Below are 24196 nucleotides of genomic sequence, written 5' to 3'. Positions count from 1 at the left end.
TTATTTCTTTTAGGAATATTTATTTATGAAGTAAAAAAATACCAACAATTCACCCAATATTATCATGTTACTGTAGCTAGCACATGTTGAAGGAAAGTCAAAGCACCTGCAAAACCTAGATTGCTTATCGGGTAATGAAAGGGTAAATTTAGTACTTAGTTACCACCAAGATTTTGACCCCATGTAGAAATTTGGTTTTGCTATAATGATAAACCATTCAGAGTTCAGTGAAGGAAAGTAGTTCACGAAAATTTTAAATGAAGATTTTTTCCCCATGTGTTCATTCAAAGAAATTTATACTAGTATTAAATTTTAGCAGTAAACACTTGTAGGGACCTGATAAGAAAAATAATATGTGCTTTTAGTAGGAAATAAATATCCAAATAAGAAAGTTAGGACGCAAGTTCAATAACTTTGTTTCTGGTTGTCAAAAGACAATATTATTTTTCTATAAACTCATCAAAGAAAGACACTAGTGTTCTAACTATTGCAGACGACCTCGTACTTAAACTTTCTGAAGTCGCCAACTGAATACTACTAAAAGAATTCTCTCCTGCATTAAATATTTTGCGTCGAAATAATTATGAATAAGAGAGACAAGAGTCATGCCACAAACGCCATTTTACAAGGAAATAAGCCTAATATTTATTCATAAAACATGGAAAGTACATAATGTGGAAGCACTTTCACCCAAACTAGCTACCACCTAGGAGTAGTGGTAGAGTACATAGCAAAAGGGTCAAAAGTGAACAACCTCAAAGAAAATAAGTGAAATCATCACCTCACAAACATGAGGCAACTCGATTCGAAACAAATTAAAGACCATCCCAACAGCCATACTAATAAACCAAATGAGTACAAAACACAATATGGAGGAATCAACAAGAACACTTTCCCAATTTCTCAAAAACTAATTATTGTTGTCCTTTCCGGTAGTGGTGTCTTCTTTGGCACCCATGCCAAGGGTGTTCTTCACGGCCTCCGTGGCGCCCGCCGCGGCGCTCTTGACCTGCTCCACCGCGTTTCCGAGGACGCCGGCGGTCTGGTCCTTCCCGGCCACGGCCGAGTCCTTGGTGTACTGGAACGCCTCCCCTGCCTTGTCCTTGGCCGCACAGGCCGAGTCCTTGGTGTACTTCGCCGCGTTTCCGAGGACGCCGGTGGTCTGGTCCTTCCCGGCCACGGCCGAGTCCTTGGTGTACTGGACCGCCTCCCCTGCCTTGTCCTTGGCCGCACCGGCCGTGTCGGAGATGTAACTGCCGGTCTGGTCCTTGGTCTCAATGGTCCGGTCCTTCGCGGCCTGAGCCGTCTGGTAGGCCTTGTCCTTGGCTTCTCCGGCCTTTTGCTTCACGTTTTCTGTCATCTGGCCCGTCTTCTCCTGCCAAAAAAGAAACCCATTCCATTTATAAGGCGATGCTGTACTACATACTACTAGGAAAGTAAAAAATAAATTGGTGCAACAAAAAGATTAATTATTTTTATCACATTAGCCGCCCGAACAACATTCTCTTTCAAATCTTTCAACCATTCGATACAACCCAGAAGTTCAAAGAGCTGTTTTTTGGCTAAAAATCATGAAAATGATAATTACCTCAGCAACGCCCATGGTTTGACCGGCCTTGTACTTCTGATCCTCAGTTGCCATTCTTCAAACTTGTGTTACAGCTGAAATTCCTCCTAGGGAAAAAGCGAGAAGAGAGAGTGTGTGTATCTGGAAAATCGATTGGAAGATTGTGAGTAAGATTGGATGGTTTGAGGGCTTGAAGCTGCTGCATATGCCCAATGGCCATTTATAGGAAATTCTGAATAGCACATGGGTTGCCACCTGTGCCGTTGTTTCGACGCGTGTACGGGGACACGTGGTTTCCTCCTAGCCACCTTGGGATGTGTGACCGACTTTGTTCAGATCACAACGATTTATGATTCGCCTGTTTGGTAAACGCGCGCCATCTGGCGGCCTTTTTATTCCTCTTTTGGTAAACATAATCGTTGTTTTTGTCTCTCTCGATGGGGAAAATTGAACAGGTGGACGCATGGGGTGAACATCAATGGAAAATCTTGATTCTGAGTTGATTCTTCCAAATTTTTAACTCCTCAATGTGTCATTGTTGTGTTTTTGGACTACTTTTAATGCGTTCTGGAGTCTTCGTAAACAAATTAGTATGCATTTAGGTAAGTACAACCGGTGGTGTAGTTACTAGTTAGGAATATGAATCAGTAAGGGCACCATGAAACAAAAACTCCATCGATAAAATTTTGCCGATAAACGAAGACGAAGTGGAGTTTCCAAGTTTTGGCACTCCATTTTTAGTTTTATTTTTTCACATGGTTAATACACAAAGTGGAGTGTCAGTGGTAAAAATTGGAGTGTCAAAATCAATTTCATAAAATTAATTATCAAAATTTGACATTTATTTAAGTATGTCCAACACGTACATGTCTCGGTACTACTTCATCATATGGATATACTAGTAATTGTCCGAGCCTAAAAGCACGGCGTAATGTTTTCTAAAAATAGTCTAAATGAAGTATCAAATCCCATTTTTTCAAAATTTTGTGTGTGGATATAATGGTTCTTTTTAACGACATCTCACATGAGGTAAGTCTCAGATATGTGTATGGTCCCACCTCATGCGAGAGGAGCATTACATATTACTCTTGACCGCATTGAATTGCACTTGGCCACATCAAATTGCACTTGGCTGCTACGAATTACTATTGGTTGCATCGAATTGCACTTGGCCGCGTCGAATTACTCTTGGCAGCATAGAATTGTTCTTGGCCGCAAGGAATTGCACATGGCCGCGTAGAATTGTGAGACCATAAAGTAATTAGTGGCGGCCAAGTGCAATTTCATGCAGGCCAGAGTAATTAGATGCGGCCAAGTGCAATTTGATGCGGCCAAGAGCCATTCAATTCGTCCAAGAGTAATTCAAAGCGGCTAAGTGTAATTCAAAGCAGCCAAAATTATGAAATATTAATTTTAGTTTTTCATTCATCTTTCTTCCAAATATTCATTATTTCCTAGTATATTTCTAATTTTGTACCCGTAAATCTCAACTATAAAATAAATATATACAAATTCGATGGTCCAAAATATAAAGAATTCAAAAAAACGTTGCTCCATATTATATAGATATGGAATGGGCGGGGTATGCTTATTAGGTTAGTATGACAATTAAAGGTGAATAATTAGCATATATAGGCCACACACTTTTACCTATCATGTGATTGGTCCGTTGTTTGTAATTTCTGTACTCTATTCAAATGGGTGTGATCCGTGAATATAACTACACAATTATTGATCCACATAAAAGATCGGTGTCTTGTGTTCTCCATTATTTTTTCATTGTTTTTTGCGCATGGTGTTTTTACTAATTGTTGCAATTTCTCAACGTACTTGTAATTAGACCTATCAATAGACTGGATTCGATCCAAATCCGATAAGATTCGAATTCAATCCGAATCCGATAAGACTCGAATCCGATAGTGGTAATCCGAATCCGAAAACTATTTTACTTCAGAAATTTTAGCAAAAAAATACAATTTTAAAAAAAAAAATTATTTTCCAAATAAAATAAAATAAAATAAAAATACAAGTTTAAAAAATAAAAATAAAAATAAAAATACAACTTCTTAAACATTTTTTTTTTCAAAATAAAAAATTTACAGTTTTTAAAAAAAAATAAAGTCTGGATCGGTTTGATAATGGATTTAATCTCATCCGATCCGATCCGATCCAAATTCAATCCGATTCGTATTTGGATTACCGGATTCGGATTATCGGATCGATGTTATGGGATTCGGATTAAATCTGGTCCATTGACAAGCCTACTTGTAATAATATAATTTCTTGATATCAGCGAACATGATGTGGTGATGGAACTACTACATTTTCAATCAAAATATTTATGGAGGACTTGCAGCCTACAGGCAGCCGGAACTACATATCAACCCAAAATAATTCATATTTCAATTCAATTTACAACCCAAATAAGCACTTTTTGGCATCCAAATGCAGGGCCAGCCATAGGGTAAGGCCCAAGAGCCTGTGTCTAGGACCTCCAAATTTTGGGCCAAAAATAGAACCCCCTTCATAACAAGTATATATATTTTTTGTTTACAATAAAGAAGTTTCATTGGTGATTCAATGGTATAGCATATTCTATCCCATAGAAAATGCCTGAATTCGAATGCCAATTGGGTTTTTTTAAGTGCTTATTTGCCGAAAATATTGTTGTTGCTACTATATATGTTTCAAACTTGTGTCAAAGAGGATTTAGCAGTCACAAATTAAGCATTTACCATGTTAAATGTGAATATATAGATAAGTACATATTTTTATTAATTATTTGTTGATTGAAAATATATATAGGGCTCCACTCAACCATTTGATATAGGACCCCTAAATACCTTGGGCTGCAGCCCTCTTCAAATGAGGAATATTTTATGAAACTATGAGGCATAAGTGTAGTATGATTTATTCACATATATAGATAGTAAGAGTACAAACACGAACCTCCTCAAATAAAGACCGTTGTGCCTTAAGGATCAAAACCAAACATCACAACAAACACACACAAATATAGAGAATTACATAATTTTTCAAATTCGGGTACATCTACAGAGAAAATGGAGCAATTTCTTGTAACCGGAAGAACAAGAACTTTGCAAGCAGTATTCTCTCACACACACTGATATTTACAAGACTACATTGCTAACCCTCACAGGTCTATCGCACTCAAAAGATACAAAACCCAAAGGCAGAACTCCTTATACAGCTTGGTCAAATCCTCCTGCTGCAAAGCCACACCAGACATGGCCTTTACTCGAATCGGTTGGGGAAAAGACTCCAGTAACCCATTTAAATGAGAAATTTTTCAGTGGTGGGTGGGCACGGGCCACGTGGTGCCGAGCACGCATCTCGGCCGTCCATACTTATTTTGGACGGTTCAGATCTGTTTGGGTTTGAGAAGGTGTTTTGATAATTTTATGTTAAAAAATTACCCAAATAGATTTGGACCGTCCAAAACACGTTTGGGCGGCACCACGTGGCCCGTGCCCACCTGGCACTGAAAAACTTCTCCATTTAAATACTCATGCTTCTTCACACTCCAGTAACCCATTTATTTCATTTAGGAGTCTTTATTTTCGAAGTAAATAAATACCAACAATTCACCCAATATTATCATGTTACTGTAGCTATATAACACATGTTGAAGAAAAGTCAAAGCGCCTGCAAAACCTAGATTGCTTATCTGGTAATGAATGGGTAAATTTCAATACTTGTAAGTATTCTTGTCAGTGGTATTAGTTACCACGAGTTTATGACCCCATGGAGAACCCGTTCGTGGTTTTTGATTTTCAATTATAATTTTTATTTTATTTTTTTTCAATCATTATTCTTATCTTTCTCTCTATCTCTTTCTAATTATTAATCATATTTTCAATCATCATTTTATTTCTCTCTATATTCATTACCTACAAATTTAAATTCAAAATCAAAATCAAAATCAAAATCCCAAAACGGGGTCATTTTGCTATAATGATAAACCATTCAGAGTTCAGTGAAGGAAAGTAGTTCACGAAAATTTTAAATGAAAATTTTTTCCCCATGTGTTCATTTAAAGAAATTTATACTAGTGTTAAATTTTAGCAGTAAACGTTTGTAGGGACCTGATAAGAAAAACAATATTCTTATAAATTTTTGTGCTTTAAGTAGGAAAAAATTATCCAAACAAGAAAGTTAGAAATTAAGCAAAGTCCAATAACTTTGGTCTTGTTCGTTTGGTAATTTTAACGAACAAGACCTTTATTTCTGGTTGTCAAAGCACAAGATTTTGTTTTCCATAAACTCATTGGAGTAGACACTTTTCTAACTATTGCGAACGAATAGTTATGAATAAGAGAAACAAGAGTCCTGCTACAAACGCCAATATTACAAGGAAATTAGTCCTATATTTATTCATAAAACATGGAACGAACATAATGAGGAAGCACTTTCACCCAAACTAGCTACCACCTAGGAGTAGTAGAGTACATAGCAAAAAGGTCAAAAGTGAACTGCCTCTTTGAAGATGAAAGTGAAAGTGAACTGTGAAACCATCCCCACACAAACGTGAGGCATGCAGCTCGAAACAAAAGACCATCCCAACAGCCATACTACTAATAAGCCGAATACAAACACAAAATGGAATCAACAAACACCTAATTGTTGTCCTTTCCGGAGGTGTCTTTGGCACCCATGCCAAGGGTGTTCTTCACGGCCTCCGTAGCGCCCGCAGCCGCGCTCTTGACCTGCTCCGTGGCGCCCCCCGCCGTGCTCTTTATTTGCTCCGCCGCGTTTCCGAGGAAGCCCGTGGTATTGTCCTTCCCGGCCACGGCCGAGTCCTTGGTGTACTTGCCCGCCTCCCCTGCCTTGTCCTTGGCCGCACCGGTCGGGTCCTTGGACCCGGTAGTCCGGTCCTTCGCAGCCTGAGCCGCCTGGAAGGCCGTGTCCTTGGCTTCTACGGCCTTCTGCTTCACGTTGTCTGTCATCTGGCCTGCCTTCTCCTGCAAAACAGAAACAAAATTATTTTTATCACAGTCGCCACCGGAACAACATTCTCTTTCAAGCCTTTCAACCACTCGATACGATCCCGAAGGTCACGCTTTTTTTTTTTTTGCTAAAACTCGAGAAAATGATAATTACCTCAGCATGGCCCATGGTCTGACCGGCCTTGTACTTCTGATCCTCAGTTGCCATTCTTCGAACTTCTGTTACAGCTGAAATTCCTCCTAGGGAAAAAGTGATGAGAGACTAGAGAGAGTTTATATGGAAAATCTATTGAAAGGTTGTGAATAGATTGGTTGGTCTGAGCTGCTGTAAATACCCAATCGCCATTTAATAGGAAGTTCTGAATAGCTCATGGGGTTGCCACCTCTCCTGTTGTTTCGACGCGTGTATGGGGGTCGACACGTGGCTTCCAGCTGCTCTTGTTTACCTTGGGATGTGTGTGACCGACTTATCGATTGAAAATTTGAGAGGAGCACAACGATAGACGATTCGCCTGTTTGATAACGCCATCTGGCTTCTTCTTCTTCTTCTTTTTTTAAACCAGATGTTTCGGACTAACTTGTACGTATCTTAACTAATTTCGGAACCCTGAAAATAACGATCGGACACAACGTCCAGTGGCTTCAGGATTTAAAATATCGAGCCTCCACAAGAATGAAATCTGTGATTTCATTGAGAGATATTTATTATTTTTTCGCTCTATCACAGCTACTTGGCGAAACCCCTTGAGTTATCTGGCTTCCTTTTTTATTCCTCTTTTGGTAAACATATCGATGTTTTGTTTCTCTTGATAGGGAAAATTGAACAAGTGGACGCATGGGACTATGGGAGTGAACTTTAATGGAAAAATCCTGATTCTAAGTTGATTCTTCCAAATTACTATTTTAACTCCTCAATGTGTCGTTGTTGTGTGTTTAGAGTATTTTTAATGTGTTCTAGAGTGGTACGTTGCATGTTATATCATGATAAACGAAGTGGAGTTTTCAAATTTGGAGTATTATTTTATTCACAGAGGCCACATAAATAGTGGATGAACATTACTCATTGTTCATATATACTAGTTAGGTGAACGTTACTCAGATCAGATAAAGTTCATATCTGATGTATACTCCAATGATTAAAAATATTCGTTTTCGTGGGGCTTGTTTTTGTAGCAATTTAAGCTAGTCATTCTTAGTTTGATACATATTTGATCGAACTAAAAAATTTTTGCTTTAAATTTTTCTACATAAACGTGTTTCTTGCTTAAAATTTTTTTTTTTTGTCCTGATTTCAAACTAAAATTTAGATAGTTTGAATTAAGCACTTAAAGATATCTAATATAGTTTCTTGATATCAACGAACATGATGTGATTATGTAACTACTACATTTTCAATCAAAATATTTATGAAGGACTTGCACGCGGATCAACCCAAAATAATCCATATTTCAATTCAATCTACAACCTAAATAAGCACATTTCGGCATTCGAATGAGGAATTATGAAACTATGAGGAATAATTGTAGTAATATATCTTTTATTCACATAGTTAGTTGTTTATGCTCATTTTTTGCACCAAATTTTGGACCAGCGCTGGAGGGTGATTTAATTACATATTAATTAAATTAGGCCGATATTTATGAGTTTTTCGAGCTAAAAATTAATGGGCCACATTAATTTAGTGATTTAGAATAAGGCCCCGTTCCGGAAATTGAAATAAGTACTTATTTTTTAAGAAAGCAGTTAATTTCAAGCTAAAAATGATGGGCTTATTGAAATCTAAAAATATGCAAAATGGATCTTGTTTGAAAGATCATATTAAGATCTTTAATACAGTATAAAAAAAATCAAAAAATTATTTTTTATTTACATTATTTTTTAATTTAAAAATGTAAAAAAAAAATACTTATTTTTTAAGAAGGTGTTCTGACACGGACTCTAAGCCCAATTAATTAAAGCCCAAGTGAAACGAAATACACCGAATAATTTTTCATAGAAGTTATTATTTGGAGCTTTGGATAAAAATGTTGGCATGTACAAGTAATTGTTCCAAAAGTGGAGTGGCCCACGATGCTAGAGGAGTTGGGTTTTTACTTGGAAGTTACTGTACAAGCAATTATGGACACTTGGCATCCTTTAAAGAGCTAAGGAGCGAAGATATTACCCACCTATGGGTTGTCAACATGGTAAGAAGAATCTGTACTTGCAATATAGCAAGATTCGATTTCTCTCGGAGACAAATCATAATTTAAGTGGCAGCTATGGCAGTGAGTTGTTGTGCTAGTCTCTCCCGAGATTTGAGTTGCGCAGTCGAATCCAATAATAGCTCGACTACAGAGTTGCTCCTCAATTATAAAAAAAAAGAAAAAGGAGTGAAGATATTATTTACCGGGATATGGGACATGCACTTGTCAACGTACAAGAAACCCACTTCCCCGTGATTTCAATTTACGAGCACCCCTTTTCAAAAACATCTTTTTAAAAAATAAATATTTATTTTATATTTTCAAATTTAAAAATAATGTGAATGAAAAATAATTTTTTAATTTTTTTTGCATCGTATAAAAGATTTTAATGAGATCTATCAAACAAAATCTATATTGATTAAAAAAATTATTTGCCTAAACACATAATTTTTAAGTTTGAAATTATCTTCTTAAAAATTAAATACTTATTTCTCTTTCGGGAACGGGGCCGTAGTCACTCGCTCCACAATTCGGGCTTCTCTCACATCTCTACACACAGTGGAGCCTATAAATACAACAATTGAAGACGAAAAAAGGGTCGAGCACCATTCAAAATCCAGCACTTCAACAATTTTTCGCGCTTCCAGCAAATTAGATATATCCGAGTGCCAAGTATTCAACCTCATTCAACTTCTTCAAATAATTTGGATTTTATTTTTCTTGTACTCACAACGTGATTATTCCAATATAATGACGTTTACCTTTTTCATCTTCTTTCTTATACGATTAGAAAATTCTTAGTTCACAACCGTGTAACAAATCACAAAACAACTTGTGATTTACCCTTTAGATCGCACACAATCGCTCTACAAAGTTAGAAGTCAAGATTCACGGCAATCACTAAAGTTAAGCGCTACAAGTCTTGACATGTTTGCGCTCAACCAACCAACGTTTGCAAACGCATTTGCATCTTGCACAACATACGTGTGCCAAAATTGAGAGTTTTCAAGGGTTCAAACATGAACCTCCTCAAATAAGATAAAGTCAATCATCTCAGGAGGCAACTCGAAACAAAGAAATCCAACAAATCAAATACAAAACACAAAATAAAAACAAGTACTACAACACCACCACCAATAATCAAGAAAAACACTTCCAAATTTAAGGCAACTCGAAACAAAGACGTCCATTCGACACCAATACTAAACCAAAAACAAACACTAATTAATTAAAACTAATTAATTGTTGTCCTTTCCGGCGGTAGTGTCTTTGGCACCCATGCCAAAGGTGTTCTTCACGGCCTCCGTCGCGCCCACCGCCGCGCTCTTGACCTGCTCCGTGGCGCCTATCGCCGCGCACTTGACCTGATCCGCCGCATTTCCGAGGGCGCTGGTGGTCTTGTCTTTCCCGGCTATGGCCCAGTCCTTGGTCGTCTGGACCACCTCCCCTGCCTTGTCCCTGGTCGCGCCGGCGGTGTTGGAGATGTAACTGCCGGTTTGGTCCTTGGACTCGGTGGTCCGGTCCTTGGCGGCTTGAGCCGTCTGGGAGGCCTTGTCCTTGGCTTCTCCGGCCTTGAACTTCTGATCCTCAGTTGCCATTCTTCAAACTTCTGTTACAGCTGAAATTCCTCCTAGGGAAAAAGTGATGAGAGAGAGAGAGAGTGTATTTGTCCTACCTGATGCCTGCCCATTTTATAGGAAATTCGGAATAGCTCACGGGTTGCCACCTGTGCTGTTGTTTGACGGTGTACATGTGTGACGGACTTTGTTAGTTTTGTTAGTTTTGAGAGGATCACGACGATTTACGATTCGCCTGTTGAGTAACGCCATCTGGCGCCCTTTAATATCTCTCTCTCTCTCTCTCTCTCTCTCTCTCTCTCTCTCTTTTGACTAGTTGGTAAACAGATATTTGCCTCTCTCATCGTCTTGATAGAGATCTTGATTCTGAGTTGATTCTGCGAAATTACGAGTATTTTATAGCATGAGATACGATACGAAGTGGAGTTTTCAAGTATAAGTTGGGCAAAAAAAATTTTTTACATATAATAATAATTGCATTTTCTAAAATTCTTATCGTGGCAGTCACCGCCACTAGACCCTCTATGATTTCATCCTTGACGATACTCATTCATGTTCATACTAGCTGGCTAGGTGAACATGAATCAAATCCGGTAAAGTTCATGTCGGATGTATTACTTTGATAACCAGAAAAATTTATTTCAATGGGGCTTTTTTTTTAGCAATTTAAGCAATTCATTCTTAGTTTGATAAGTAATTGATCGAATAATACGTTTCTTGCTTTTCATTTTTTTTTATTATCCTGAATTCAAACTAAAATTTAGATAGTTTGGATGAAGCACTTGAAGATAACTAATTAAGGGATTTTCTTACATAAATAATGAAAAGATCAAGACGTTAAAAAATGGCTTTCACTATAGAAGTCGTAGGACCTAGCTAGTTTGGATCATAAATAAAGTAGATAAAGTGTCACTTTATTTTGGTGTTATTGAATAATACGTCTATATCATTGATATGTGGGTATACGTCTATTTCATCATATGGATATACATGGAACGGGTTTGCTTGTAGTATTTGCTTATTAGGTTAGTATTTTATGACAATTAAAGGTGAAGATAATTAGGATATTTAGGCCACACATTTTTACCTATCATGTGGTTGGTCCGTTTGTTACTTATTCAAACACCTACATAACATAGGGTACCGTAATTGGTGAGATAAACCGAAGTTATAAATACTATGTCACACGCAACAACTGATTTAATTTATGTACGTACTCTGTTTAAATTCGTGTGATCCGTGAATGTAACTACACAACTATTGATCCACGTAAAAAATCGGCACATGTAAAACTAAAGTCATTCGTGAACTGAAATCGATTAAAGGAAAGGAAATCGAAGTGATGTCCATTTCTTTTTTCATTGTTCTTTACGCATTCAAGTTAGCAATAGATGTTTTATTCACACACATATATATAAAGTACATAGTAATTAGGGTTCAAACATGAACCTCCTCAAATAAGAGAAAATGAATCACCTCAAACATAAGGCAACTCGAATTAACCAAAGACATCCAACAAACCATACTAAACCAAATACCAAATTAATACAAAACACAAATTAAAAAACAAGCACAACACCACCACCAATAATCAAGAAAACATGACTTCCAAATTTTCAGAAAAACTAATTGTTGTCGTCCTTCTCGGCATTGTCTTCTTTAGGATCCTCCTCCTTATCCTTGGTACCCTTGCCGAAGGCCTGTTTCACGGCCTCCTTCGCGCCTGCCGCCGCGCTTTTGACTTGATCCACCTTCTCTCCGATGGTGCCCGCGGTCTTGTCTTTCCCCGCTTGGGCCGAGTCCTTGGTCGACTGGACCACCCCCGACGCCTTGTCCTTGACCGCACCGGTTTTTTCGGAGATCTTACTGCCGGTTTGGTTCTTGGACTCGGTGGTGCCGTCTTTTGCGGTTTGGGTAGTCTGGGAGGCCTTCTCCTTGGTTTCCTGGGCCTTTTGCTTCATGTTGTCTGTTATGCTCCCCGTCTTCTCCTGCAGACGAGAAAGCCATAATCATCGTAAGCCCATGAATTGATTTACATACACAATTTCGTCAGTGCCTTCAGCTACACTGATGAACTTGTGTTTGTTATGGACATACCTATTGCGATGAGAGAATTTGAATTAGAGATAGCTTAAATATCAGGCAAGTGTTAGACTAGAAATTGTGTGCCCGTGCTCAATCATTTTAAAACTCTGTCTGTACTCTTAATATGATACTTTCTTTCGTAAGTTATAATGAATTTCTGTTCGATCGAAAAAAAAAAATCGATTTACATGTGAAACTATATGGTACAATGGATGTGAAACATGATACAATAAAAATCCACAAAATGTGCATTACGTTGCCTTTAACTATTTGGGCTTATTAATTCTTAGCTTATTAAAAATGTAAGCGTTATAATTCCACCATTACGAAAATATTACCCAATCCTCCACAGAGTGTACATAAAGTCATCCACAGTGGTATAATCAAAAAATGATAACCAAAAGTTGACACATCAGCTTTTAATTATTCACTTAAGAGATTGCTATGCTTAACAATGTTGAGCTTCACAATGGTCACTACTAATCCATAACCAAAATAAGGGATTCACTACAATTTCACACTCTCTCTCCCCCTCTATTTTCCGCCATTCATTTCCCTCATTTATGTATTTTTTTTTTTTTGGCAAAAATATATCGATTCCCTCTTTTAATTTTGGGAAAAAATCAGTGACTTTTTTGCCTCCTATTATGATTTTTTTTTTTTAATAAATTTTTTTTTTTGGGGGGAGGAGAAACGGGAAAAATAGTAAAATACCTTAATCCGGCGACAATTGGTTGAATTGTAGATGATCAAGAGATATGAGTTTTACTTTTGGAGGGAAATAAAGAGAAATATTTTGTAGGTGAAGTGAAGAAGATATAAAGTAGGCGAAAAAGAGAAGAAGAAAATATCAGTTGAAACATGTGTATATACAAATTTTGGAACTAGTTAACTTATGTGATGTGGGGTCCACAAATTTTGATTATTAAAAAAGATTGCTAGTTTTGATTATTCAAAGCCCAAAATTTAATTATACCATTGTGAGCTATTTTTTGCACCAACATTGTTAATTTTAAAAACAATTGACTTTTGAATATACTATTGTGGATGTCCTAAGTGAAAATTTTATAATTGTTGCAAATATGTACTTCCATCAATTAATTAGAGCTGCAAATGAACCGAACTGCTCCCAATTAGCTCGAGGCTCGCTCATTGAGACTCGGGTCGGATCAACTCCACTCGTTTAGTAAACCAATCCAGTTCGAGCTCGAGTTTTAGGCTTGTTTAGTAAACGAGCCAAGCTTAAAACTATAAAATCGGCTCGGATCGTTTTTGTAGGCTCAACTCATTGAGTAAATGAACCATGCTTGACTCGTTAAGTCCAGCTCGAACTCGAGTTTTTAAATCGTTTAGCAAGTCAACCGAGCTCGAATAGTATAGAGCTCGGCTCGACTGGACTCATTTAAACCACCAAGGCCAACTATTTTATTACAGTACTTGAAAGGTAAATAGTAATGCATTATTTTGGTTCAAAGTGCCTACCGATGAATATCTAGATGGAGGCATCGAGGCAATAAAACCCGTTCCAGAAATTTAAATAAGTACTTACTAGTATTTTGAAATAAGTTTTTTTTTTTTTTTGTAATTTTCAAGCTTAAAAATAATAGGCTTACTGAAATCTAAAAATATGCAATATGGATCTTGTTTAAAAAATCTCGATGAGATCTTTTATACAGTGCAAAAAATTGAAAAATTATTTTTGTAAGCACATGAATCACTTCGTTTTGTTTAACATTTTGAGAGTTACTTTTAATTCTTAGCACAGTTTCCAATAAATTTTTTTTCCTATCTCTCTCCACTCATTACCACTCCAACTCTCAAAAATAACTTTCTAAAATGTAAATCAAACAAAGCCAATTTTTAAGCTTGAAAATTTGAAAATAAGTAGTATTTTTTAAGAAGGTTTCTGTAACGGGTTTAAAGTCACTCATACTCATAACATGAAAATGACAAGGATAATCACCTCAGCCTGGCCCTGGGTTTCACCGGCGTTGTACTTCTGATCCTCAGTTGCCATTTTTGCAAACTTCTGTTACAGCTGAAATTCCTCCTAGGGAAAAAGTGATGAGAGAGAGAGAGAGAGAGTTTATGTGGAAAATCTATGGAAATATTGTGAGTAGATGGTTTGAGCTGCATTACCCGACGCCCATTTATAGGATACTGAGAAGAGCTTACGGGTGGACACCTGTCCTGTTGTTTGACGGCGAAATGTAGTTTCCGGCGATGTTTGGTGGTCTTGAGGCACTGCCGCTGGATACTCGTCTGTTTGATAATGCCATCTGGCCATGGCGGCCTTTTTTATTCTTCTTTTGGTAAACATATCTTTGTAATTTGTCTCTCTTGATAGGGAAAGTTGAACAGGTGGATGCAGGAAGTAAACTTCAATGAACATTTTGATTCTTCGAAATCATATTTTAACTCCTCAATGTGTCATTATTATGAGTTCACAATTTTTCTAATGTGGTCTAGAGAGTTCGTAACACGTCCGATTCAGCAAAATTAGCAAAATTTTAACACTTATATTATATTACATAGGTATGTTCAACACGTGTGGGAGCCGTACTTGCTTAGGAGAGCAATAAGGGTGAACCACCTATCTAGATGCGACAAAAAACGTGTCTAGAGGGAAGTGGTGGAGATAGAAATTCGATCGGTGCTAACTTTTCAATATTACATTTTATGATTTCAATATTGTATCATTAATATGGGTACGTTAAGAGCATTTTCAATGTGTTCTAGAGAGTTCAGGACATGTTTGATTAATTAAGATTATCAAAAGTTAACACATATTATAGCTATATGGGACTGTGTAGTACTTGATTCTTACCTTGTTTGGCTAAAGAAAAATTAACCCAGATTATTGGCTTATTGGGTTGCAATAATCCTACAAGTTTGGCTTATTGGAAAGTCAAAACCCATACTATCCATCCAAGTAAAGAAAAATAAGCCAAATCAGTTTACTGGGATTATCGGCTGAATAAGCAAATAAGCCAACAATCCGTTTGGACCATATTTTTTTATTTCTCTCATCGAGTCGAACCAATAATTCAAAAAAAAATTGACGCGAAACTAACAAATGTCAAAAAAATTAAATAAAGACAAAAAAAAAAAGGTCAATTGGCTTATTAAGCCAAAAGCCCCTTATTTTTATAGCCAAACCACGGCTTATTTGTACGGATGGTCCCCAAAGTATTTTTAAAATGTCAATTTGGTCCTTAATGTACAAATCGTGTCTATTACATCCTCAATGTTTACAATACCCGTTTAAATAGTCCCCGGGATTAACTCCGATCAAATTAACCGTTAAAGACAGGGGTATTTGCGGAACTTCTTCTTAAAACAACCATCACCCCCACAAAACTTCATCTTCAACCTCAAAACCCTAACCCTATGTTTCTCTCCTCTAGACCACCTGGTCCAGCCACACCAAATAACCGTTAGTACAATTAAATATGATGACCCATCCAATGGTAGTAAATTTGGTTGGAGGGCTCATTACAAGGACATTCGGGAGAAAAGAGATAAACCCCCTGGTTTTAATTGAAGAGCAATTTTCACAACCATCAGTTTTATCTCTCTCTCCTCTCCGACTTTCCTTTCTTCCCTCACTTCCCACCCCCCATCCTTCGAATACTTTTTCCTCATCCCACCCTTTGACAACCAACTCATTCTTCTCCGACTCAAACGCCGCCGCTGTTGCTGCTGCCGCCGCCACGTCATCAATCGTCGTGGTCGAATCCCAAATCGGGAGCGTTTCCTCATTCGCCACTGAATTCTTCTTGATCAACCTCTTCCGAGGCTTCGATTTTGACTCGGATTCCTTGTAGACATCTGTCGGCAACCGGTCCTTCCGACGCCAATCGTCTTCTTCTCGTCGATGAGGTTTCGATCGTCGCCTCCTTGTTGGGGTTCTAGATTGGACTGGACGGCGTTGTTGAAATCCATCAACGGCTCACCGTCTTCGTCAACGTGCTTGAAGATTATACTACGTCAGATCACTGTAAGAAACCGAATCCAGAGAGAGAGAAAGAGGAGGTGAAGTGAGGGTGTTGTTGCACAGGTACATCAATTGGTGCTTCTTGTTAGATCTGTGTACAATTACAGTGACGACGACGAAGATGATTGTTGTTCCAATGATTACTGAAATTTTTGATAACTTGAATCCGGTTTGATGATGCTCGGATCTGTTCAGTTGTGTTATTTTTTTTAATCTGTAAAATAGTTTTTCATTTTTTGAACAGCTCGTATACAGTAGTTGAAAATTGGACATTATTTGAAGTTTTTTTTTTTTAATTTGCATGACTGAAGATTGAAGGGGAAAGTGGGGAATTCGGGGGATTTGACTATAATGCCCCCATTTTGGACGGCAATAGGTAACGGAGTTAGCTCCGAGGACCATTTAAACACACATTGTAAACATTGGGGATGCAATAGACGCGATTTATATAATGGGGACCAAATTGACATTTCAAAAATACTTTGAGGACCATCCGTACAAATAAGCCGCCAAACCACGCCTTAGTATGACAATAAAGGTGAACCTAATTAGCATAGGCCACATACTTTTACCTACCATGTGCACCTTGTTCGTTTGGGGAGACTCAAATTCCCGGAGCACGATTTTCAATAAATTTTCTTTATTTATCTCTCTTCATTCATTACTCTAAAAAAACTTCCCTCAAAACCCCCTAAACGAACAAGGCCCGTTACCCCATAACTGTTCATTAGTCAAAATTCAAGAGGGAATATCAAGATAGAACGGTGCTACTGCATGGTGTGTACAAACCCTTTTTTGTTCTATTTTGAGTGTAAAAAAAATTATCAGAATCGCTCATTTTGTTTAAAATTCTTTGTTTACGACTCCTACAAAAAATAAGCTCAATCCGATATCAGTTAAGGCAGCTACAAAATATCCAACTTTGTCCCAGAATTCAAGCCTAAATTCTAGAGCAAAGTTTGGATGTTTCGTAAATGCTTTTACCGATACCGGATTGAGCTTATTTTTTGCAAGCTTAAATTCTAGAGCAAAATTTGGATGTTTCGTAAATACTCTTACCAATACTGAATTGAGCTTATTTTTTGCAAGGACCATAAGCAAAGTATTTTAAATAAAATAAACGGCTCAAATCATTTTTTTTAGACCATAAACCCAAAAAGAGATTTGTACCCACTGGTATATCTGTACCATTAGACTTTCTGTATCAAAGATATTAAAGCGGGAAGAGTTGATTAATTAGTTATATACTACTATTGTTTAGGAAGGGAGACATGGACGCGCGGAATATGAATATATATGTCTGTAACTGGGTGAGTTTTTCCTAAATTTTTGGTATCTTTTGTTCTGGTATTTATGTACGTTTTTTTTTTTAATTTTTGTTAGCTTCACATTTTATTTTTTGATTTATCATCCGTCTCAACGAAAGGGGTTTAAAAAATAAAAAATTGTGACCAAAAGCATAAATGGTTTACATCAAACCATATTGGAATGTCTACGCATGGAGTTAGTTAGGTTCCGTTTAAAAAAGGATCTGACGACATGATTCAAGAAGGATGGTTTGTTTGGACACGAGATGATCCGATCCATTAATTTGTATTGTGAATTTCTGTCTGTAGATCATCTACATATACAAGCTATTCCGAATTTGTTAGGATTGTGAACCCCGAAACCCAGATATATATAACGGTAATTCGTGAGGTAAACCGTAGGTTAGAATTAAATAATACTTAGGGACGACGGATCCATAAATGTAATTTTGCGCCTAACTATTGTACGTGGTTTATTTTTAGGGCTTTTGTTTTTTGAATATTTTTGAAAATATTTAGGAAAAGAATAAAAATTTTACTTTTCTGATTCATCTTGACAAGACGATACAAATGCAGACAAAAAAAATTGAATACAAACAAAACAAGAAAAAAAAAAAACTTAGTGGAACAAGGCCTCAATGTAATTTCATTAAGTCCTTATGAATGTCTGATAGATCTAATTTTTTTGGTGAATCGATTTGATTATTATTTTTTGGTAATGTAGGATGTTCCAGTTCAGCTTGCGCGCACCTCGAACGTCTAATCCCTACAGCCGTTTCACACGCTTACGCATTAGGTGAGATGGCCCAAGAGTTGGCAAAGAAAAGCGGTTTGAATCATGGGATTGTGAATGGACACCATGTTGCAAACTGGGTAAATACTGTGTCAAAGTCCAATTATATCAAGGGAAATAGTGATTTCTAAAAGATCAGAAAACAAAGTATCGATTCGAGCACACGGCTAGCCCCTGGAAATAAGTGAATCGTGATCACCTCAAATATTATGAGACAACTCGAAATAAACAAACCCAACAACAGAATTAAACCAAATACAAACACAAATAACAACAACAACAACAATAATCAAGAAACACTTCAATTCCAAATTTTCAAAAACTAATAGTTATCCTCTTTAGTATCCATGCCCAACTTTTGTTTCACGGCCTCCGTCGTTCCAACCGCTCCGCTCTTAACATACTCCCCTGCATTTCCGAGGGCCACCGGCGGTCTTGTCTTTCTCAGTTTGGACCGATTGGGCCACCTCTGATGCCTTATCCTTGGCGGCACGGGTTTTTTCAGAGAAGTAACTGACGGTTTGGTCCTTGGATTCCGTGGTCCGGTCTTTCGCGCTTTGGGCCATCTGGTGGAGCTTCTCCGTGGCTTCTTGGACCTGCTTCTTGTTATCTGTCATGAGAGAGATTTTATGTGGAAAATCGATTGGAATATTGTGAGTGGATCATCTAAGTTGTGTCCACGCAGATTTTATAGGAAATTGTGAAGAGCGCGTGGGTGGGACACTTGTCATGTTGTTCAACATGTGGCATCTAGCTGACGAGGGGTTCGAGATAGCTTATATGTATCTTGATTATTTTCTCACCTGTCTAGTTAAAGACAGATCATATATGTCCAGACTAAGAGATTCACGAAAGATTTCTCTTCTATTGTAATTGAGAGCATCACAACGATGACAAGTCGCCTATTTCATAACGATATTTGGCCTCTTATATTTTTTAGAAATATCTGAGTCAATGTACGGTTGTTTTGTCTCTCTCATTGCCGGGCAAAAGGAAAAAGTAATTCTCCAGAATTGACGGGGACACGTATTGAACATATCTAAATACGTGTTAAAAAATTTACTAGTTTTTGGTGGCGAAACTTGTCGCAGCTTATTGTCCTACTTTAGTGACAAAATTATTTTTGTCATTAAAATAGACTACACTAGAAAAATAACATTCTACTTGCTGGAAGGGCTCCTGCTCGAAAATGTACCCGTCATATATCTATTTTCCAAACTCTCTTTTTCCACTGGGCCAAGTAAATCCTCCTCAGACCACTGTCATCTGGATGCACGACGTACGTATATTCTGAACGCCTCCGCATCATCTGGGTTATGCATGTTTGACAAAATCGCTATGAGTTTTCCGTCCGGTGACCAACTTGGCATAGTATCAATCCAGGGCCCTTCTGTCAATCGACGGACGCCTCCTCCATCTTCTGCTTCCCTGTTAACGGCATCGACAACGTACAGAAGAACTGCGTGAGACAATAGATTTTTGGGTTTTTTTTTTTTTGTTAAGTAAATTTTTGGGTTTTTTTTTTTTTGAATTGGCAAAGAAATTTCATTCATCAGACAATAATTTTACGTGATTGTTTTACGGGAGACTATAGTTTTTCCCTAGCCACTTAACACTTTTTTTTATTTATACGTAATACTAAATGATGTTTTATTCCATAACTTAATTGCTCGACGAAAACAAAAGTTAGAGAGTGGTGGACCATAATTAATAATTTACATGTTATTGCGCGGGAAATCAGTAAGTAACTTTTTTGGTTTACCATAATTAATAATTTACCAACCTATCAAAAGAGTACCTAGAATGTACTTAGTGGAGACGAAAGGGACCTAAAAAGAAGAAAAAAAATTGCAGGCTGTTGGGGTTGTTTGAATGTCCAAATTAAAACAAGTAACGACGAAAGAGATAGATTAATTATGCAAGTTAAACTTAAGATAGTACGTAATTATGATGATGAGATAAGATACTTATCTTATAAACTTGCCTAAAGCATCATAGGACATATATAGATAAATGCTTAAATTTCATTGGTATTGCTTATTCTAATATAATTATTCTCAATTTTTTAAAACTATATAGCCGTTTCTTCTCAACAATGTTGACATAATAAGGGTTTGCCCACCCAACATCGTTTTTGCACGGTCTAACTAATGCAAACCAAATCAAAGAATAGATTCCATTAGAGAGATAAATCCCTACGGGGTTGGAGCAAAAACTTTGAATAATCTTTAATCAATAGTACATCAAAAACTACCTAATAATGAGGGAATTGGGGGATGGTGGTGTGCAATGATGTGTGTAGCACTGTTTTGCGCACTTCTGAGCCGTCGGATCGTGCATTTGGCAATGAACGGCTCTCGATCATTGGTTGCCGAGATGAGATATGAGCTGTCGGATGCACGATCTGATGGCTCGAAGGTGCGCAATGTGGTACTGGGCGCCTTACTGCACAGCACCAAGAGGTCGCCTTAGTGTACCTTATTGAAAACTGCATAGTCTGCATCGCAATTTTATTAGTTGTTTCACAAACCATATCCGTAGGTAATTTTTGAGTAGGAGTGCAGTAGTAAATTAGAAGAGATTGACTTATACATAGTGGGGCTGTGATTCTCTTATTGACTGAGCCGTGTGATTTCGATTGTTTATTTTTGTTTTGGATAGTTCGTGTTTAAAAAAAATATTTTAAAAAAAATTTATTTAAATCGAAACCGTTCAAAGCCGAAAAAAATGCGTGCGATTCACCTCCGTAAAAACTATTCAGGGAATGCCCGTTAGAAAGTTTTTTTCTCAAATTGGAAATCACACTTGATCCAAAGAGGTTCGTCAAATTGGCCCTTGAGCTCGTCTCCAAACTGGCACCACCCCAAGCCCAGACGCCCCACGTCCGGCTCCAGTACCCCCGGGTGCCACGCCGGGGTGCCATTCTCGTACCCGTTCCACGTCAGCCTCCGCACTCCACTTCCGTCCAACCTCGCCACGTGCAACTCGCCGTACGGCTGGAACTGGTTCGGCACCGACACCGGCTCCGCCGTAACTCCACCCAAGTTCGCCGTGAACAGCAACCACTCCCCGTCTTCACTGAAACACACGTGGTTGACCCTCTCTCTGTCCGCCTCACTCGAACCCTCCGGCCCCGCCAAGTAAACCCTCCTCATACCACTTCCGTCCGGATGCACGACGTATATACTGAACGCTTCCGCGCTGTCCGGGTTATGCATGTTCGAGGAAAACGCTATGAGTTTCCCGTCCGGTGACCAGCGTGGCATCGTATCAATCCAGGGCCCTTCTGTCAGTCGACGGACGCCTCCTCCGTCTTCTGCCTCCCCGTTGACGGCGTCGACTATGTACAGGTTCTTATGCCCTGAACGGCCTGATCGGAAGACCACAAACTTCCCGTCCGGGGAGCACGACGGGAACGCGTTATTACCCGTGTCCTCTCTCGTGAGGAGCTTAATCTCCACCGGGACTGGGACTTCTTCACTTCGGTCGTCAAGGTTTGCGAGATCGAATGAGATTCGAGCGATCTGGACAGTTGCTTTGACGGCTGCGAAGATGGGTCCCAGCGATGTGAAAATCACGTTCTTCTCCGCGGGACACCAGGAGTTGCAAAACGCTGATCTGTCTTTCAACAGGGTCCATCTCTTTGAACCGTCTGATTTGACGATCTTCAGACCAAATTTCGATTCCAAATCGGGAGCAAATGCTATCAAATCACCATCTGGAGAGAATGACGGGAACAGACCGTTGAGCCTGAACATTTGGATACCATTTACTGGAGACGCCACCACATCCAAGTACGGAATTATGGAGTCGCCACCGAGTGCTGCTGACTCGCCTCGGAATCTGTGATAACCGAGAAAACCAGAATCCGGAGAGACAAACGGATTGTAGTGGTGGATGTTTGGGGTTAGTAACTCCGTCACGGGGTGAAATTCCTGCGAAACCAAGTCAAAAATCTCGATGTGACGGTAATTATTGCCGCGCCGGCGAGTGGCGACGGCTATTCGCTTACCGTCATGGAGAGCTGCCGGAGTGAAGGCATGGACTCCCGGTGGGGTGACTCTGATGCAAGTATTGGTATGCGTTTCGAAATCCACTCTGAAAATGCTCCACCAACCATCATCGGATTGACGGTGGAAGAAAACAGTGGAATCGCCTGACCAAGTGGGCCAACCGCCGTGTTCACAGACGACGGTGCGTTTAGTCGGGTCGGATTCGCTGAACACGACAATATCTGTCCGGAGATCGTGGAAGTCGCCAGCCCAAGGCCGGGCCCCCGTAAGACGCGACGGCAATGAGTTTCCCAGAGCGAGAGACAGCAGGGCTGTAATCAACGGACCCATACGGCGTGAGCCGGACGATTTCGCCCCCGTCGTGGTGGAGTCCGGTCGAGTATAGAGCGGACCAGCTCTTGAAGGCTTTGTCGTTGGGTTCGTGAGCCGAGATGAAGAAGAGGCGTCCGTCCTTAACTACCGGCCGGTCGTGGAACAAACTGTGAGGAGGGGACGGGAGTTGCTCCGGTTCAGGTGATCCAGAGCGAACCAGATAGGGGCGAGAAGATCCGGTTCTCTCGGAGACATAGACGAGGGTTTGGTCTTCGTCCAGGAATTGGCCGTTGAAGTTGATGGAAACTCCGTCAGTGAGGCGGCGTTCCGAGTAGTCCCACTGGGTGGGATTAGAGGGGATTTTGACGGAGAAGACGTCGAATCCATAGTGTGGTCTGGCCAGGGAGGCGAAGACGATTGTTCCTTTCGGTTCCATGAAGGGCAGTGACTTGAGAAGACTTTCAGTGCCGAGTGGATAACACTTGGTGAGATTAAGAGTGAGAGAATCAATGAAAATGATGCGTTCTTCTGGGAAAAATTAGCTGGAAGAGAAGGCTGTCATCGACGACGAACAAATAAACAATGGCCGCTCTTCACTCTTATGTGTGGAATGGAATATTGTGAGTGCATGGATGGTCTGAGTTGTGTTCACCGGCCCAATGCAGATTTTATACGAAAAATTGTGTGGAGAGCTTTTGGGCGGACACACGTCTAATGACGAACGACGATCGGGTGGATTGCAGTGATTTGCGATTCACCTGTTTGATAACGTTATTTGACGTCCTTTTTTTATTAAATTTTTAGAAACCTTAGCATGCATCGATGACGACACTATTTGGCGTACTTTTTTATTAAATTTTTAGAGAGCTTAACACACGTCGATGATAACGCTATTTGGCGTCCTTTTTTTAATTAAATTTTTTGAAAGTTGGATGCATGATGTATGTGTTCCTAGTATATTCTGGGTTGATTCTTCAAAAGCTAGTTTTCTCTATTTTTAACTCGTCAATGTGTCATTATGTGTTCGGAGTAGTATTTGTGTCATGTCTATTTTTAAAGTTATCATTAATACGTGTTAAGAGCATTTCCAATGTGTTTTACAGAGTTACAGTTTAAAAAAAAAAAAAAGTGTTTTACAGAGTTCAGTACATATTTGATTAACTAGATTAACTAAGATTATCAAAAGTTGACACACATTATAAGCGCATCCAACACACACTCGAAGAATACTGCTTCATAGATCCCTGTCTGATAAGATTAGACAAGGACCGTGTTGTCCTTGATTCTTTCTTACTGTGACAATAAAGGTGAAGATAAGTAGCATAGGCCACGCACTTTTAACCTATCATGTGGTTAAATCATAACTATCCAATATAATTCTATTAAGTATTT

At 38.8% G+C, this 24196-nt stretch overlaps 3 protein-coding genes and 1 pseudogene across 6 annotated transcripts; all 4 read right to left on the bottom strand.

Moving 5' to 3' along the window:
* Positions 1–544: 544 nt before the first annotated feature.
* Positions 545–6840, bottom strand: LOC131309770 (late embryogenesis abundant protein Dc3-like). 3 transcript variants are annotated; one of them, XM_058336375.1, is made up of 3 exons: positions 6689–6840; positions 6205–6549; positions 911–962 (listed from the first exon to the last, which is right to left on the bottom strand). In XM_058336375.1, the coding sequence occupies exons 1-2, from the start codon at positions 6740–6742 to the stop codon at positions 6205–6207; spliced, it is 399 nt and encodes a 132-aa protein (XP_058192358.1). In that variant the 5' UTR covers positions 6743–6840; the 3' UTR covers positions 911–962. The 3 variants fall into 3 exon arrangements, with proteins under 3 accessions (XP_058192355.1, XP_058192358.1, XP_058192357.1); XM_058336374.1 differs by lacking the exon at positions 911–962 and adding an exon at positions 1279–1375 and having other exon boundaries at positions 6199–6549; XM_058336372.1 differs by lacking the exons at positions 6205–6549; positions 6689–6840 and adding an exon at positions 1589–1756 and having other exon boundaries at positions 545–1375.
* A 3017-nt stretch (positions 6841–9857) lies between these two features.
* LOC131309773 (late embryogenesis abundant protein Dc3-like) lies at positions 9858–10378 on the bottom strand. Of its 2 annotated transcripts, XM_058336379.1 has the most exons (2): positions 10085–10368; positions 9858–10051 (listed from the first exon to the last, which is right to left on the bottom strand). In XM_058336379.1, exons 1-2 carry the CDS (start codon positions 10316–10318, stop codon positions 9959–9961), a joined length of 327 nt encoding a protein of 108 aa, XP_058192362.1. In that variant the 5' UTR covers positions 10319–10368; the 3' UTR covers positions 9858–9958. The 2 variants fall into 2 exon arrangements, with proteins under 2 accessions (XP_058192362.1, XP_058192361.1); XM_058336378.1 differs by having other exon boundaries at positions 9858–10378.
* Positions 10379–11679: 1301 nt separating this feature from the next.
* Positions 11680–14509, bottom strand: LOC131309772 (late embryogenesis abundant protein Dc3-like). Its single transcript, XM_058336377.1, has 2 exons — positions 14346–14509; positions 11680–12285 (listed from the first exon to the last, which is right to left on the bottom strand). The coding sequence occupies exons 1-2, from the start codon at positions 14397–14399 to the stop codon at positions 11923–11925; spliced, it is 417 nt and encodes a 138-aa protein (XP_058192360.1). The 5' UTR covers positions 14400–14509; the 3' UTR covers positions 11680–11922.
* A 6685-nt stretch (positions 14510–21194) lies between these two features.
* On the bottom strand, positions 21195–23403 carry LOC131309766 (uncharacterized; annotated as a pseudogene).
* Positions 23404–24196: the final 793 nt, after the last annotated feature.

This window comes from Rhododendron vialii, chromosome 12a (assembly GCF_030253575.1).
Source record: "Rhododendron vialii isolate Sample 1 chromosome 12a, ASM3025357v1".
NCBI lineage: Eukaryota > Viridiplantae > Streptophyta > Magnoliopsida > Ericales > Ericaceae > Rhododendron > Rhododendron vialii.
Note: the sequence above shows the minus strand (reverse complement) of the source record. Positions and strands in the feature narration are given on the sequence as shown.

Coding starts and splice junctions, on each gene's coding strand:
- LOC131309773 (XM_058336378.1), bottom strand. CDS start 10,318: ATGGCAACTGAGGATCAGAAGTTCAAGGCCGGAGAAGCCAAGGACAAG.
- LOC131309770 (XM_058336372.1), bottom strand. CDS start 1,642: ATGGCAACTGAGGATCAGAAGTACAAGGCCGGTCAAACCATGGGCGTT. Junction 1,376..1,588: donor AAACCATGGGCGTTGCTGAG/GTAATTATCATT, acceptor CTTTTTTGGCAG/GAGAAGACGGGCCAGATGAC.
- LOC131309772 (XM_058336377.1), bottom strand. CDS start 14,399: ATGGCAACTGAGGATCAGAAGTACAACGCCGGTGAAACCCAGGGCCAG. Junction 12,286..14,345: donor AAACCCAGGGCCAGGCTGAG/GTGATTATCCTT, acceptor TCTCGTCTGCAG/GAGAAGACGGGGAGCATAAC.